General features: G+C 51.6%; 1 protein-coding gene across 1 annotated transcript; it reads left to right on the top strand.

Annotated features, from left to right (window-relative positions):
• Positions 1 to 5,867: 5,867 nt before the first annotated feature.
• Positions 5,868 to 15,582, top strand: NCAPH (non-SMC condensin I complex subunit H). Its single transcript, XM_067312396.1, has 17 exons — positions 5,868 to 6,034; positions 6,178 to 6,271; positions 6,631 to 6,723; positions 7,578 to 7,716; positions 8,284 to 8,405; positions 8,696 to 8,885; positions 9,476 to 9,567; positions 9,734 to 9,939; positions 10,818 to 10,966; positions 11,428 to 11,534; positions 11,988 to 12,110; positions 12,448 to 12,555; positions 13,265 to 13,432; positions 13,740 to 13,856; positions 14,169 to 14,254; positions 14,739 to 14,814; positions 15,036 to 15,582. The coding sequence occupies exons 3-17, from the start codon at positions 6,676 to 6,678 to the stop codon at positions 15,093 to 15,095; spliced, it is 1,791 nt and encodes a 596-aa protein (XP_067168497.1). The 5' UTR covers positions 5,868 to 6,034; positions 6,178 to 6,271; positions 6,631 to 6,675; the 3' UTR covers positions 15,096 to 15,582.
• Positions 15,583 to 15,835: the final 253 nt, after the last annotated feature.

Below are 15,835 nucleotides of genomic sequence, written 5' to 3'. Positions count from 1 at the left end.
TGCACGTCCTTAAATACTAACCGAACTCACCGGTTTCCCAAGCGGAGCCAAACCCGGCCGCGCGTCGGGCCGCGAAAAAAAACCCGCGGCTGTTTTTCACCTGTGCGGTTGTGTCTTTTTATAGCTTCCTCAGCCACCGCGGAGGGTTTGGCAGACTCCAGCGAACCCATCAATCCGATGATTTGCTATGGCAAAGGCACGAGTTCAGCTTAATTAGCATTTATGGATTCCACCGTGCTTTGCATAAATGTTTGCTTAATACACGAGTTGAAAATAACCCCAGAAAATGAAAATTAAGGATAGTTAATTGGTTGCGGCTATGCACCACTGTGTAAAATGGGGTTTCCATGGTGCCACATGGTCCGTTGGATCCTCGTGATAAAGTTGGACCTGAAGGAGAAACAGCTTTAGCTGAAAACCGAAAGGGAAGCAGCTTCTTCGCGTTCTTCATAAGACTTTGCGGACTCCTCAGTCGAATTTCTGGGCCGACTGCGGCGGATTTTTGCTTCCCCGCCGCGAAACAGGGACCGCTTGGTGGAGAACTGCAGACGCCGCTCCATCACAGCCTCGCTGTTTAGACAGGCAATTACTCTTTATTACCGAACTAAACGAGTCGAGCATTAGCTAATGAAAGATTTGAAAACCGGCGGAGGCGGCGCAAAAGTCAACCCGATCCGATCGCAAGCGTGAAATGAGGATTAAGAGCGGTTTCGATATTTTGGGGGGGGGGGGGGCAGCCAAGTAACCGCATTAAAATGCCTTTCCTCTGCGCTGGCGAGATGCAAGCTCCTAAGGAGGGGAGGGAAGAGGGTGAGAGTAATTATTGCTAAAGAGGATGGTTAAGTGCGACGATGACGCTAATGGGTCTGATTAAGCCAGTGTTATTAATTTGAGCAATTTGACAGGCGGGGAAGTGTGTCGCCGAGGGGTCTAGGAGGTCCCGCTCTGACCCGGCTCAGCGCAGGGCTGATGCTACACGGGATCAGGTTGCTCAGGACCTTGTCCAGGCGAGGATCTCCCGCACCGGAGATCCCCACCGGGACCAGGCCACGCTGATCCCGCTTTTTCCCGTCCCTTTTCATATAAGCGGCTGTAAGCTTCCCAAGAAAACACATTGTGGTTACAAAAGACCAAGGTGTCAAGAAGAAATACAGGCGCTTCCTGAAGCTCCAGCCCTTCCGAATAGCAATAGCTCCGAGGAGCATTGCCATGCAAAGCGTCTCCAGAAACGTATTGCTGTTACCGCAAACCCGATTGCGCTGTCCACGTTGATTGAAGCGCAAGGCACAAGATTTCAGGGAAGTAATGAGAGCAATTTAAGCAGAGGTGAAAAGAGAAGAAAGGGAAAAGGAGAGTCGTTCTGAATCACTCTTGCTTTCTGCAAAGCGGCACGCAGCTACGCTAGCTCAGCGGCAGATAATATCTGTATTGAAGGACGTGCAGTTGATTATTACGAGCTGTTCACAGTCCAAAAGCCTCTCTTGATTCAGGGCATAATCAAATGGGCTGCAAATTTGCATTTAAATTGAGGCATTTAGGAATCCTTACCCCAAAGAGCAGCTGTCTTCCTCGGTTGATGCTTTTGATGGCCTTCACAAAGGAAGGCAAAAATTGTGCATGACTTTAAAAACCGGAACAGCCCCCAAACTGGTACTGCTGCCCTTGGCCGAGACATCCTTCTCCACGAAGGATGGGATGGATATCCACCTCCGAACCGTGCCACAGCAATAATCCTCCAGCCTCATCCTCCAGCCAGCAGAGAACCAATTAGTTGGAGGTGTAGACTTAAAGACTTGTAGCACTAATGTTATCAGTCACGACCTCTCCCCCCAGCACCACGGGTTGAAGGATTGCTCTGACACCCGAACGGACACCAGCGGCAGGCGTTATCCACACCAATATTTGTTCAGCTGCAAAAAAAGGTCACAGACGGGTGGCAGAGGCACGCCGGGACACCTCCAGGGACATCTGAGTCATGTGGCATGCCCAGGGGGTTGGAGCCCAGGGAGGCAATGCACTTTGGATGCAGTCAACTGCGTGAGCAGCTCTGATCTGAGATGCTCCCTGAAGATAAACCCTCCCTGAGGACCAGGTCGATGCTTTGCGCAAGCCGAGAAGCGCAGCAAAGCGAGGTGTCCCACGCTGCAAACCATCTTCTTTCCCTTCCACGGAGCAGAAGGGTTCAGAAGATGCAGCCGTGGGGACAACTGTTCAAATCCGGGTTGCAAACCCGGTTAGCAGTCTTTGCTAGCTGCACCTCGAGGGGTGCAGGCTGGCGGTTGTATCCGGACCAGCCTGCTCGTTTCCCCCTCTTCGATTGTAAGGGAATGTTGCCAGGAACAACGCGAGACGCGCGTGGGCACAGCCAGATCCGAGCCGGGCAGCGGCACGGTCTCCGACAACGCGCCCCGCCAACACGGCTGCGCTGCCGCCTCCTCCTCCTCGCTGCTGCCTTCCCCAGCAGCCTCGGAGAATTGGCAGCGCCAGTCGCATCTCTCATCCGCTTTGGACCCCGGCAGTCTTCCCTTGATTGCTTCTCTGGGACCTTGAGGGCTTTTCCGCAGCTGGAAGCGCGAGCCTGTGCTATGCCCGCGCTACGGGTGATTTATACATCACTGCACTTGAGGGATTATTTTTACATTTGATTTTGCAGCTGTTACTGGGGCTGCGGAATCCGGGATTTTAGAGTGCAAATACTTCACCTGGTGATAAAAAACAAGAGGTGGCCTGTAAACCCGCTTCAGATCATCCTTCGCACTCTGGCTTTCCCCAGGGCCCCCTAAGGGGTCCGAGGCGGCAAAGTCCAAGCTGTGCTAGTGCAAATCGTACTACAGCCAAATCAGCGGAAAGCAGAGGCAGACGAGAGGGACACCAAGGACGGCGAGAGGAGGAGGTGTAAGAGCCCCGAGCCCCGCACACAGGCGGGCTGCAGGGAGGCAGGAGCAAGCTGAGCTGATGGGGTGGGTTTGGGCACAGCTTAAACACAAGGATTTGAACCTCTTGGACCGGAGCAACCAGGCGGTTTGTACCCTGAGTCCTCCGCATTGGGACAGGCACCAGCACAAGTCACAGCTCCTCTGCACGTGTCTTTTGAGACGCAGCCCTGAGTGAGGGCAGAGGAAGGCTGCTCAGGAACGGGTCTTCCCAGGGAGACCCACGAGGAATCGAACCATTTTCCACTACCTCTTCCCGAGGCTTAAAAGTCTTCCTTGCGCCCCAAAACACGAGCACGGCAGAAAGCGGCTTTGCACCACCAACAAACCAGGCTGAAAGCAGACTGTGTTCTCGAAGGAAAAAACACCAGGGTGTCTATCTGCAAAAGGGATCTGCATTGAAAATCAAAAACAAGAGCCTTCCAAGTCACTATCAGCAGCCAAGGCAGATATTAAATCACTTTTCATTACCGAGATGAGCTACACTTGTTTGCATAAGAATACCACCAGTGGGTTAATAAATGCTCCCAGACTATTTGTTGTAGCACACGGAAATTACCAGATAACCTTTAGGTTTTGGGTCATTTATGAAGGCGTGCGGCAGTCCAACAAAAGGAGACCCTCCCTGTGCACTTTCAACTGTCTTAATCACCGCAGCACGTCCACGGTCACTGGACATTAGGGACCGGTTGAGATGGGTCCATATGGAAACACCCTGGATCCACGCTGAAACCAAGCGCTGCCCGTGGGATGCGCAGCCCCATCACCGTGGACGAGCCCCCACCAAGTCGTGCCGAGGCCTGACGCTCGCAGGCCAGCTGGCGCGCTGGGGGTAGCGGTCCCGGTAACCCCAGAAGGCTGCGAGTTCAACGCTCCCCGGCTCTATTTTTAACCTGAAGATCCCCGTTGCTAAGCTACACGTGTTGTGGGTTCGGAGCGGTCAGCGCATCCCACCCCTGGGACCGGCCGAGCAATGCAGCAGCCCTGCGGACGTGACCGGCGAGGTTTTGAGCCTGTTGCGGCAGGTGCCGCAGTCAAACAGAAGCGCTCGCCTCCCTGCTCTTTTCCTCATCCCCCAGACTCTCTGCCCCCTCTCCAGCACTTGCCTGCACGAGGAAACATTCCCGGTTTGGGGCTAGCCTGAAGCTGCCTATAGCTCTGGCACAGTGCAGACAAGCGGGTGGAAAACTACCGGGAGAGCAGCAGGCAATTGCTGTCTGGTGGGTGGACAGACTGCTTTCCCTCATAAGTCATTTTTACCAGCTCACACAGCAAACCTTATAAGAGCCCCCAGCATACCTCCACAAGGGAAGAATCCAGCATACTTCCACCTACCGGGGGATTTTCGGGAACCACCCGAAACACATTCCCCCAGCAAACACCCACTGGCAGGTGTGAGACATAAATCAAGTTTCCCAAGTTACTGCCGCCGATTTATTAGTTTGGGAGCTGATCACAGGGACAGCTGCCATTTGTAAAAGTTCTTGCCACCAAATGATGCATTCGCTTAATTTCCAGTCAAACAGAGCCTGAATATTTCTGTCCTTGCCAGCATCCAGGGGCTGAGGATAATAAAATGCTCCACACGTTGCTACTGCCGCAGCAGGAATGATAATTTATTTGAACATTAAAAACCCTCATAGCTCCTTCAGCCTCTTTCATTTCAGATGTATAGCTTAAGGTTTTGTTTTGTTTACAGCAACCATTAAAAGCTTCCCTACGAGGCCTTTACTTACAGGAAAGGAAAACACATTATCAAAAGCCTAACCTGGCTTTTACAGCCTCTCCATGTTAGCCCGGCCCAAACAGAACAGCTGAGGGAAGGGGCCAGAGCCCCTCACTCCAGAGGGTGAGTTGTGCGGGAGCAAAAAGTCCCCATAGGGTTTTTGTCCCTCACACAAGTCACTTAGTCTCTCGGGCTTATTGCCCTTAGAAGAGCCCTCTGGGTGCTACAGCTTTGCTTTCGAGCAAACACCGGTCGCCCGAAGTTTATCCTTTTGCCATTTTCGGGCTGTCTGGAGTCGCTGCAGACACAGCCTAATTGCACGGAGGCTCCTCGGCAGCTCTGCTTGGGGAGCGGGAGGCTGCCACCAAGGCTGGCCGCAGCGGGGAAGGCCAGGCCTCTGGGGGATGCTGCTCCCGACTAAGGCAGAGCCGGGATCAAACCACCTCTTCTCCTCCTGCCCCCCCCAGCGGCTCAGGCTGCAACACCACCTCCCCGTCGGGAAGAAATCAAAACGCCAAAGGGCAGGCACAGGTTCGGGCAATCTCGCTGACCCTTTGCTGTCGCTTCCGCTGTGCAGAACGCGCTACGAAAGAAAATAAAATAATAATGAAACACACAGCTTCGTCTCCCCCATCCTGTAGCCCTTCCTCAGGCGCGCAGCTCCGAGCGCAGAGCATTTAGCCAAGCGCTGCGTCCCACCCGGGGGGTCCGGAGCCTCTCGGGGGCAAAGCGAAGCACCGCCCGGGCGGCCTCGCTCCGCAGGCCGAAGCCCCGGTGGCCACCGAGGGCCGAGCGGAGGGCTCAGGGCTGCGGTGAAGGGCCGCTACCGCCGCCGAACCGGTAACGCCATGAAGGAACAGCGATGGCGCCGCCGCCCCCTCAGCGCCGGCCCCGCCCCGCGGCCGTTACGCGCGGCGCCTGCGCAGTGGCCGCGCGCGCGGCGATTCAAACCGGGCGGTCGCGGCGCTGCGCGAGGAAAAAAGGGGGAAGGCCGCCGGGAGGGGAGGGCGGGGAGGAGAGCCGCGCGCTGATTGGCGGGGCTGCCGAGGAGCCGCGCGCTGATTGGCCGAGGGCCCGGGCGCTGCGCGCTGATTGGCCGGGAGGGGAGGGGCGGGCGGGAAGCCGGCGGCGGCGGGCCTGAGGCGAGGATGAGCGGCGGCGGCGGCACCCCGCGCTGTGGCGGCGGCGGCGGCCGCCGCGCCGCCGCCGAGTCCCCTGCGCCGCGGCCCCTGGGCGCCGCGGGCACCTCCGCGCTGGCCGTCTGCCCCGGCAATGACGACGAGCGGGAGAGGAGGCAGCGGCGGCGCTCGCGGGCCACCGACTTGCAGCTCGGCAGCACCGAGTCGCCGCTGGGCCTCGTCTCGCCGGTGCCAAGGTAGGACCGGGCCGGGCCGGGCCGGGCCGGGCCGGGCCGGGGGGGGGGCGGGTAGGCCTCGGGGCGGCGGGCTGGGTGTCGGGGGGCGGCGGGGGGCGAGGGCCCCGGCTCCCCGCCCCAGCGTGACCCGTGTCGCCCCGCAGGCAGGCGGACGCGTCGCTGCCGGCCATCCCGCAGTGGACGAACACGCAGATCTCGGAGCACTACTCCACCTGCATCAAGCTCTCCACCGAGAACGTGAGTCTCCGTGCCCGCAGGGTGGCCCAGCGCTGCGGTGGCCCCGGGCCGGGACAGGAGGAGGAGGAGGGGGGCAGGGGGAGTTTGGCTCCGTGTCACCCGGTGGCACATTTCATCGGTTATTCTTCCTGCAAGACCACTGAACTAATAACCGAGTGCGTCACCCTTGCAAGACACCTCTTTAAACCACCTTTACAGCGTAATCAAGTCAGATGTGACAAAGAGCACATTCCCTTGGCTGTAAATACCCCCACGGGACAGTGGTTTCAGTTATAAATACCCCCACAGGACCGTGGCTCTCGGACAGATTGACAAGTGTCATTTTCCAGGTATCCACTCTCAGCTCTGCTTTGTTTCAGAAAATCACCACGAAGAATGCTTTTGGCTTACACCTTATAGACTATATGACAGAGATACTGAAACAGAAGGACTCTGAACTGACCAACTTCAAGGTGAGAGAAATTGCTGCCGGGTCCCTGCAGTGCTTTGCCTCTGCCTTGCACTTAACATAAGGTTTCCTAAATACCAAACCTCAAATAAGTCTGCAGCAGACTGAAGGTACGCAGGCTGTTACTTTTAGCAAAAACATCTGGAAGAAGCCACTCAGTAACTTTTAGTACAAGTTTATAGTGTTGAATTCTTTTGTACCACAGGAATTAAAGGCTAAATTCTCATCTGTTATGTTCCTTCAAAACAAGGGCTTGTTTAAAAATAAGAGTTGTGAGGCTTCACTGGGTGTTATAGCCAGTAAGAGAACAAGGCCATAAAAGAAAGGAAGTTAGCATGACTGAGTCTAGCGGATATCAGGTATCGATCAAAATAAGAACTTGCTGGGGCAAAGACCTACTAGCTATAATAGTTTGCTGATGCTAGGAGGGAGAGCAGAATTCTTGAATGAGCAAATATCAGGGCTTTCGAACACGGCCTCTAGGAATCTGAGCTAGCGGTCTTACAGCTGAGGAAACTAGAGCAGTGACAGGAAGCTGCATGCAGGTTTCGAGTAGGTTGCCCTTCACTTTCCTGGGTGAGTCTGTGATCTGAAAAGGACACTTGGCATTTCCTGTGCCTTCCTTCTTTTGATTTTGTCACGTGGGTAAAATAGAATGACACCAAGAGGATGTGCCGCTAGGTCTCCGATAGGTTTCAGAATAAATCCTTTTCCTGTTGTTCACAGTTTTGCTGTTAAAACAGAGTAAGCATCTTTCAGAAATTCAGGCCTGCAGCTTGTCTTCTGTGTTTGCCACCTTCTGGATGTGACTTGTTCCTTTCTAACTCGAAAAATTGCATGCTGTGTTCCTGCTGTCAGATAGCAGCTGGCACCCTCGATGCCAGTGCGAAGATTTACGCAGTGCGAGTGGATGCAGTCCATGCGGATGCATACAAAGTTCTTGGAGGCTTGGGCAAGGACTCGGCGCCTACAAAGAACGAGGAGAGCAGAGAAGAAGGTGTGCCATTGACTCGATTTCTGTTAAGGTGTTCCTGGTTCCACCTACAAGCGAAACAGTGTCAGTGTACTTATGTAGCGCCCGTGCATTTCGAAGCGCTTTGTGCATCTGGGAAAGTACTGCTAGCTTCATTTTTTTCCAAGGGCTGGGAAATACCAAATTAGTTTGCCTGGGTGCTGAAGTAGACAGAGCTGAGCTGAGAACGTGGATCTGATGTTCAGTCCTGTATTCGACAATTAGTCGAGTTAGATTTGAATGCAAACCAGCGGTGGCCTGATTTGAGGCATGAAGTGCCCTGCTCCTTGCTGTCCTTTGCTTCAAAATGAAAATGCGCTCCTAAGAAAAAAATAGAGAAGATGAAAGGAAATGCAGCATCCGGGCGATGAAACGTCGCCAGTTCATGCTAATAGATACCCAATTGGGTAACTTCGTGCCCACTCATTTTTTGGGCGTGTGTCTGTGTTTGGCTGTACAAACTGAAGTGAAATTTTTAAGTTGTGTCATCTCTCAGCTCTAGGGCATTTTAGCAACTTTTCTAAGTGAAACTTGTTCTAATTTTCCTTTTAGAAGAAAGCGCTGCAGCTCCTGAGACTGGCAAGAGAGTTGGGACAAAGAAAAAGCGCTCATTTAAAACCATAGAACAGAACTTGAATAACATCAATGTGTCGGAGGCTCGTCACAGATCTGAGGTGGGTGAAGGGGCTGATGTAGCAGCTGCATTCTGGTGGAGGAAAGGAGACATCTCCTCGTCTTCCTCATTTCTTTCTTTTTTCCTCATCGTGGCAGCCTCTTTTGGGCTCTAACATTCATACGTGTGTCCGTAAATTGTGCTGTTACAGCAAGATTGTTCCTAGTTGCGTATGTCCCTCCTGTGCGAGGCAGCTGTAAGGGCTCTCTACTAGCTGAAAAAGATACATGTCAGAAGACCAGTGTCACCCCATCCATCTGCTTGATTCTGTGCTTGATTCCATACCTGTAGGTTGATCCCATGTTCCAGAAAACAGCAGCATCTTTTGACGAATGCAGCACAGCTGGCATTTTCCTCACTGGTCTGCATACCCACAGCTGCCACAGCGAGCTCCTCTTTGATTCGAAAATCGTGCCTCTCCCGTCTTCCGAGACACTTGCCCTGCCAAGCTCTGCTCCTGTGAAAGTGGCGGATTTAAAGCGTGAGTGCCAGTAACCACTAAGCAATGGGCCCATCCAGACCTTTCCATCCTTTCTAACCTCCCAGATGTGCTCCTTTTAGGCTCAGCCAGCTTGAGTTACACTTTTGTTCACTGCTTGGTTTTTCTTTCTCAGCTACCCTTTGGCACTGTTGCTCTGATCCTGCTCAAATTGAGACTTGTTGTTGAGAAACTAGGAACCTCCTAGGTTTTAGATCGCTACATGTAGCTTAAACTCTGGCAGATCTGTCCCGTAGCATGTATACATGGTCTGAGCTGCACGGCAGTTGAGTTTGCGCCATATTAAGGGCTGACCTTTTTAAAGTGCTTTAAGCCTGTCCGTGCCGCCAAACCATTCCGCTGTGATAAGATTCCCAGTGCTGTGGCCACCCTTGAGTTAGGGTAGCAACTGACCTCTCCCCTTCTGCTCAGAGATGAGACCAAGTGCTTTCACAGTGAGCCCTGCACTGTACTTTCGAGAAGAGCTGCCTACATGCGAGGCTTTAAGAATGTTTTCACATCTGGAACTTGCTTCAGCTGCCAGTTGCTTTATCCTGCATCTAATCTCTCCTTTTTGCTCTCCTTGGCTGTAGCCCTGCTAGAGCAGTGTATTGAAAAACGCCCCATCTGCTCTTCCTTGGCTGGTTTCCAGTTCACACAGTGGGATGCTGAATCCCACGATGAGGTACGTTTGTTGGCTCTGTTTAAGGTGGGATACTTGAGCTGCGTTCTGTGCTCCCTGCTGCATCTCCCCCAAAGAGATGTCCAAGATAGAGAGGGCAGTGGGATGTTACTCTGTAGAGCCACTGGTGTCCTGTGACTTTTCCGCTGGGCACCCTCTCGTTCTGCAGTCGGTGTCAGCCCTGTTGGATAAATTTAAGAAGAGCGACCAAGTGTTTGACATCAATGCGGAGATGGACAGCGATGTCGAGGACGGTGTTCCCACCCTGCCAAATGATGACTTCGGTGCTGACTCCCCCAACTGTACGCTAGCAGACAAAATCGGGGAATTCACAGGAAGCCTCAAGACCTTTGGGACAATCCGTGAGAGCAAAAGGTGAGTAGTCAGTGAAAATCCATTGCAACCGGAGAACAGTGCTCAGAGAACCTGACTGTAGCTGAAGGAAGGGGACAGTCCCTTCAAGGAGTCTGCGTTCTTCCAATTCCTCTTGGACGAAGGAGAAGAATCCCAGAAACTAGGCCCAGAGCAAAGCTTCCCTTTCTCTGCCAAGTTCCTTGCTGGGGGATTACGGATACCCTTAGATGATACAAAGAAGCCAGCTGTGCGAGTGGCTGCTGACCAAGGGTTTCTGGATGATAATTTTAGAGAGACATTTTGGGGTGTTGATGCTTTGGGGGAACTGACAACTGATATAACGTGTCAAAAGGAGGCAAGTCAGCTTCCCTTTTAAAGACACTTTCTGGGTCGCTGATGCCCAACTCCCACAGCATGTCGGGCTGAATGGTTTCTTCCAGTGGCAGAAGGTTGCGTGCTGATGTCCCACTCCTGTTGTTAGGATCTGGCTTTCTGGGATCTTTAACTTACTGTGCACGTGTTTCCCATCTGGATATATAGCTTGCTTTCTGCTTAAGTTCAGGTATGTCCAGGAACGTATTACAGGAACATCTTTGCACTTTTCGTATGATTCAGGCTTCCAAAGAGTTATTGCTTGTCTGCACCCTCTGCACCTGAGTTTTCAGGCTGCCCTTTGGCAGCAAATCAACCTCTGTTGTTGCAGCAACTTCACAAATTCACTGTGCAATACCCACAGCACCGTTGCTGATTAAAGAGCAGGAGTTTTGCACATATACCAGCAGAGGGAGCAGGGAGCATCTGTACAGAGCTGGTCCTGGTATTAAATGTCCAGTCCTTGTCCAGTGGCAGCGGTGTGACAAAGGAATCGTTTCACTGAGTGGTGTGTATGCTCTTTCCAGAATTGATGCGGTTCTTCCGGGAGAGGGAGACATCGGCACCATGTGCCTCCACCTCTCCATGAAACCAGGAGAATACTCCTACTTCAGTCCCCGAACTCTGTCCATGTGGGCTGGCCCAGAGCACTGGCGTTTCAAACCTCGTCACAAATGTACGTATTTACAGACAGCACTTATGTTAACAATTCAGCTACTGTCAGATCGTCCTCTTGTTTAGGGATGGATGGCTTCTGAGTCATAAAGCAGGGACAGTCAAGATGGGGACCAGCCTGCATGGCTCTTTTCTAGCCAGAGTGGAAACAATACTGAGTCTGGACACCAGGAAGGGAAGCATGCTCCCAACAGGCTCAGTTAGCAAGAGTACTAATACAGATCCTGGTGTTGTTTCCCACCTCCTGCATAAAAAGTGAAGATTAAATTAAACTTTCTGCTTCTATAAAAAGATAATGATTCCTTTAAAATATAAAGTCAAGGACAACATATGTTGCTTTTCACTAGAGAAGAGAAAAGGCCTGGTTTTTAGAAGATATGGGTGACCTTTCTGTGTGGAGTAGACAACCAAGTAAGCATGTTGTCTTAACTCTGTCACAAAGCATTAAATGTCTTTCTGCAGCGGATGCTGTCTCTGAAAAAGAGACCAAGAAGAAGAATGCAAAGAAAGTGTTTGAAATCAACTTTGATGAGGATATTGACTTTGAGGTGTATTTCCGTAAGACTAAGGTAAGCACTGAGTTTCTACCTCTGTCTCTTTTTGCTCTCGCTTCTGCCATATCAGTGTGTCTTAGAATTCTTGCCTGCTAACAGCTCACCTGGTTCTCCTGCGAAACTGGCTCTGTAAACCCATCACTATGCATGTTTATTTGGGCGGGTCCTTCTGACTCCAGGTCATTTTGCAAATGGAGAGTTTTTAAATCAACCATGGGGTAAAGAAGAGGGCAGGATTCTTCCTGGCTAATACTCTGCCAGTAAGAGAGACCCTGCAGGCCCCGCTGTGTATCCCAGGATGCTGTGCATACGGCTCTGGGTGCACTGACTGGACCAGTGCTGAATTCCGCTTTGGAGGCATCTTGGAACTTCCTCCTTTCAAACAAAGACTTGTGTTCAAAGCATTTAGTTGCACATTAATCTTGTGAATAGGGGATGTCACATGGATAAAGATAATACCTTCCACAGGCAGCTGTAACTCTGGCCAAATCCATCCTGGAAAGCCAGAACGTGAAGAGCACCACACTTCCGACAGACTTCAACTATGACCCTAACAACATTGTCCAGCTGTTCCTCAAACCAGCTGTCAAGGTAAGAGTCTTCTCCAAAAGCCTGTTAGCAATGGCTCCATGCACACAACCACCCTTGCCATCAGCTTGAAGTACTCCAGGATGCTCCTTGGGGCAGGAGAATGGCCACCACGATGCCTTTCGCTGAACTGACCCTCTTGCAGATGACAAATGGGTTCTGCTTGGCTGCTGTGCTTTACAAGGCGGGGAAAAAGGAATGGGTGGAGGGCTGGTATGTAAGGAGGAGAAGGAGCCAGCAGGCTGGAATAGGGGAAGGTGGTTAATTAACAAGGTGCAGGCATTGTTTGGGGAAATGTTTAGAGTTTTTCCATTTCCTTACCCTGGTCTTGTCTCTGCAGCTCTGCCGGGTGGCTGTGCCAGGCAGCTCATTGGATCACGAAGATGAGATCGGCGAGTATGATTACAACAACCCCAACGACACCTCCAACTTCTGCCCTGCATTGCAGGTAACCGGGGGCAAGCAGATTTCTCTCTGTTGCACATACACGATATGCAGCAGGAATAACTTAGGGAGAATCTGTGGCCAGAATTCATCCCTAGAGAAAAAGAATTGGCATCGCAAATTGTGACAAAGCCATACGAGTCTCTGCACACACCTCTGTCCCTTCACTCTCGGTACTGTGATGGCATCAACTAAACTGTCTAGCTTTGGAGTTTGCCAGTCAATTTGCTGCAGAAACTTCATTCCAGCCCTTCCATGCACACCTCTGCAGTCACCTCTACAGTGGCATTTACTTCTAGTGATACTTGCTCCCAGCTGTCTTGAGCTCCTGCTGGAGTACGTTTCTTCTGAAGCTTCAGCTTTCTGCCAAGCCAATGCAGCCTTGTGAGTGTGTTTATGACAAGTCTCAGCTAATCCCACGCTGGCAGAAGAGCCCTCATCTCTTGTCTTTCCATATAGAACAGTCTTCTGGTATTCTAGGTCTCTATCTCTAGGTCTAGGTCTGTCTCTAGGTCAGTCTCCTTTGGTCTTAGCTTTAGCCCAAGCTAAGCACTGTTAGGAGAGGCTGAATAAGAAAATTCTTCCATGGGAAAGGTAGACAGGTATCTAGTCACTCTGAGGGATGGGTGCTCCTGTTAGCTCAATGGAGGACAACTCTGGCTCCTCAAAGATGTCTGTGGAGTGGCCTCACTGGTGCATCTGTTCTTGATCAGGCTGCAGACAGCGATGACGACAATGACCCGGTTGAACTCATGGGCCAGACGGAGGAGTCTAACCTTACCACCCACCCTGCGAGTCAAGACGCTGAGCTCAACGGGATTGTCGGTGGTGTTGATATCACAACGTATGGAGAGTTGAACCTCATTGCTGAGCCCCAGAAGGTAAGGATTCACATGTTATCCCCATACTGTGAACTGCTCACTAAGCAGGTCTGGAGCAAAGCCTCTCAACACCTGAGATGATAGTTTTGCTGGCACAGGATCTCCTGGGCTTGCTACTGGACTCCTTATTCCCAGATGGACCTTTGCGGAAGGGAAGACAATTAAAAAATCAAGGGTTTAATAGCAGGACAGCACTCACTGTTGTTCCCAAGGGAGAACCATGTTCTGGTTGTTCTTGTGGTCCTGACCAAGGATACAGCTTCTTCTGCTCGGTTGCTCTCAGCTAACTCCAAATGTCTGTCCTCAGGTCAATAAGATAGCAATTCAGTATGCAAAGACAGCCAAGAAAATGGACATGAAGAGGCTGAAGCAAAACATGTGGGACCTCTTGATTGATGGACAGAAGAAACAAACAGTGGCAGAGGTGAGTGTAGGGGAGGACTCCAGATGGACCCATCTTGCCAGATACGTCAAGAGGCCTGAGGATATGAGAATGTCCTACAGGTAACTATGCTTAGCTCCTGTGGAGACAGTCTTGGACAAGTAGAGGAGCAATTCCTCTCCAATAGTCTTGCTCCCATGGGATGGTTGGCAAGTATGGACTTTGAGCGGTGACTATACCTGCAGTACAGGAAGGTGGCACTCTTGCAGTGCTTGCTGTCCGTCCACAAGGCTGTGCGCTGAGTCCCTGGGAGGAAAACCTGCCTCAGCAGTGTCTGTCTTTTTTGCTAAACAGATGGAAGATGTGGAGCAAGAGACGGACAAATCAGCAGTAGCAGGCGAGAAGGTCTTCAGCGGCATCACAAAGGACCTGATCCACAGGTAGAGAGGCCCTAAATTGGGTCAGAACAAAGCTGGGACAGACTTCAGCTGATCTTGGGCAAATGCTGACCCATCTGGGTCGGTTATGACCTGCTGCCTGAACCCTGATGCTGTTTTGGTCACAGATATCCTTAGTCCATGCCGTTACGTCATTCTAGATGATAGCCTTGGATCTGTCAATACAGACGGCAATCTGAAGATGACTCACTGAGACGAGTCACTCCCCCATACAATGCCTGTGATTGATTTTCCATGCTAGTGTCTGAAATTTTAATCAAAAAAATCTGTTCCTCTCACTCTCTGGGTTTGCATGGGGGAAGCTACAGGTTGCATTTGGCTTGGCAGATACCTTGCTAGCAAGAGGGGCAAAGCAGAGAAAAATGGGGACTTGGGGAGGACCTGCCGCACATGCTCCATCAAGAGGGTTTCAGCGCCTAGTTTCTGGCCAGTCTAACCTCCTCCCTTCTCTTGCTCTGTTTCATAGATTGCCTTCTGTGATGGCTAAGAATCTGTCTGTCCCGCTAGCGTTCGCCTGCCTCCTGCATTTGGCAAATGAGAAGGTAAGTACGCTGCCTGCACGCAAGGTGTGAGCAACACCTGCGAAGAGCATTGCTCTGGGTTGGAGCAGTGGGTGGAACTGCACAGCAAAAATCACCAGGAACAAGAAGATGGGGCGCAGGTCTTGCTATGTCAGGACTACACAACTTAAGTACCTGTTTCATGTTTACCATAAACATGAACTGGACTCTGCTGAATTTGTTTTTTCTTCTCCTTTTTCCAGAATCTGAAGCTGGAGGGCACAGAGGACCTGTCTGATGTCCTAGTGAAACAAGGAGACTGAGCCCTGGGCAAAGCAGCTCACCAAGACTGGCCCTACAGGACAGAGCTCTGCTCTCCCAGCTGACCAGTGCTGCCTCTGGACTTGCTCATCAGTGGCAGATTTTTCCTCGTCCCAGCAGCATTGCTGGGCCATCCCACTGGTGTCTGCACCTCAGGAAGACTTTTAAATCATGGATGTCCTGACTAAACATAGGGCCCCCATAGGGATGGACGGTTGCAGCTCAGCCTGCCTGGCTCTTGTCACCTTGAATCCATCACCTCTTTCCTTGGGCCTCGGTAGCTGAGTTCCACAATCTCTCTGTGAACTGCCAGTGCCTGCTAGCAAAAGGCCCCTCTGCGTGTTGCTGTCTGCCTGTCTGATTTCCAGTGCGTAGACTGACTGTTGTTCATGTCTCCAGTTCCTCCTGTAGTCCTGTGCCTGCTCATCCCCTGAAATGATTTACCTTTTGTACTGAGCTTAAAGATAATAAATTGCTACAGACTTTTTAGATGGGCCTTTGAGATGGGGAAAGAGGAATCGGACAGAAAATGGGTAAAACAGGCAAGGTGGGTGGAGAGCCGCTCTAATTTGCGTGCGCAGTCTAACTTGAGGGGGTGCAGAGGGGTACAACTCTGCGCCCTTACCTCTACCTCAGGCAACTCACAGCATTGACAAGAGGGAACTTTTTTCAGTAAAATAGTGACAAATAGGCTTTCTTAACAAATAAAATGTATTTGCTTGTGTTGCAACTCAGCTGAAGG

The sequence above is a fragment of the Apteryx mantelli genome, chromosome 29 (assembly GCF_036417845.1).
Source record: "Apteryx mantelli isolate bAptMan1 chromosome 29, bAptMan1.hap1, whole genome shotgun sequence".
Classification (NCBI taxonomy): domain Eukaryota; kingdom Metazoa; phylum Chordata; class Aves; order Apterygiformes; family Apterygidae; genus Apteryx; species Apteryx mantelli.
The sequence above is the reverse complement of the archived record's forward strand: the minus strand, read 5'-3'. Positions and strand labels throughout refer to the sequence as shown.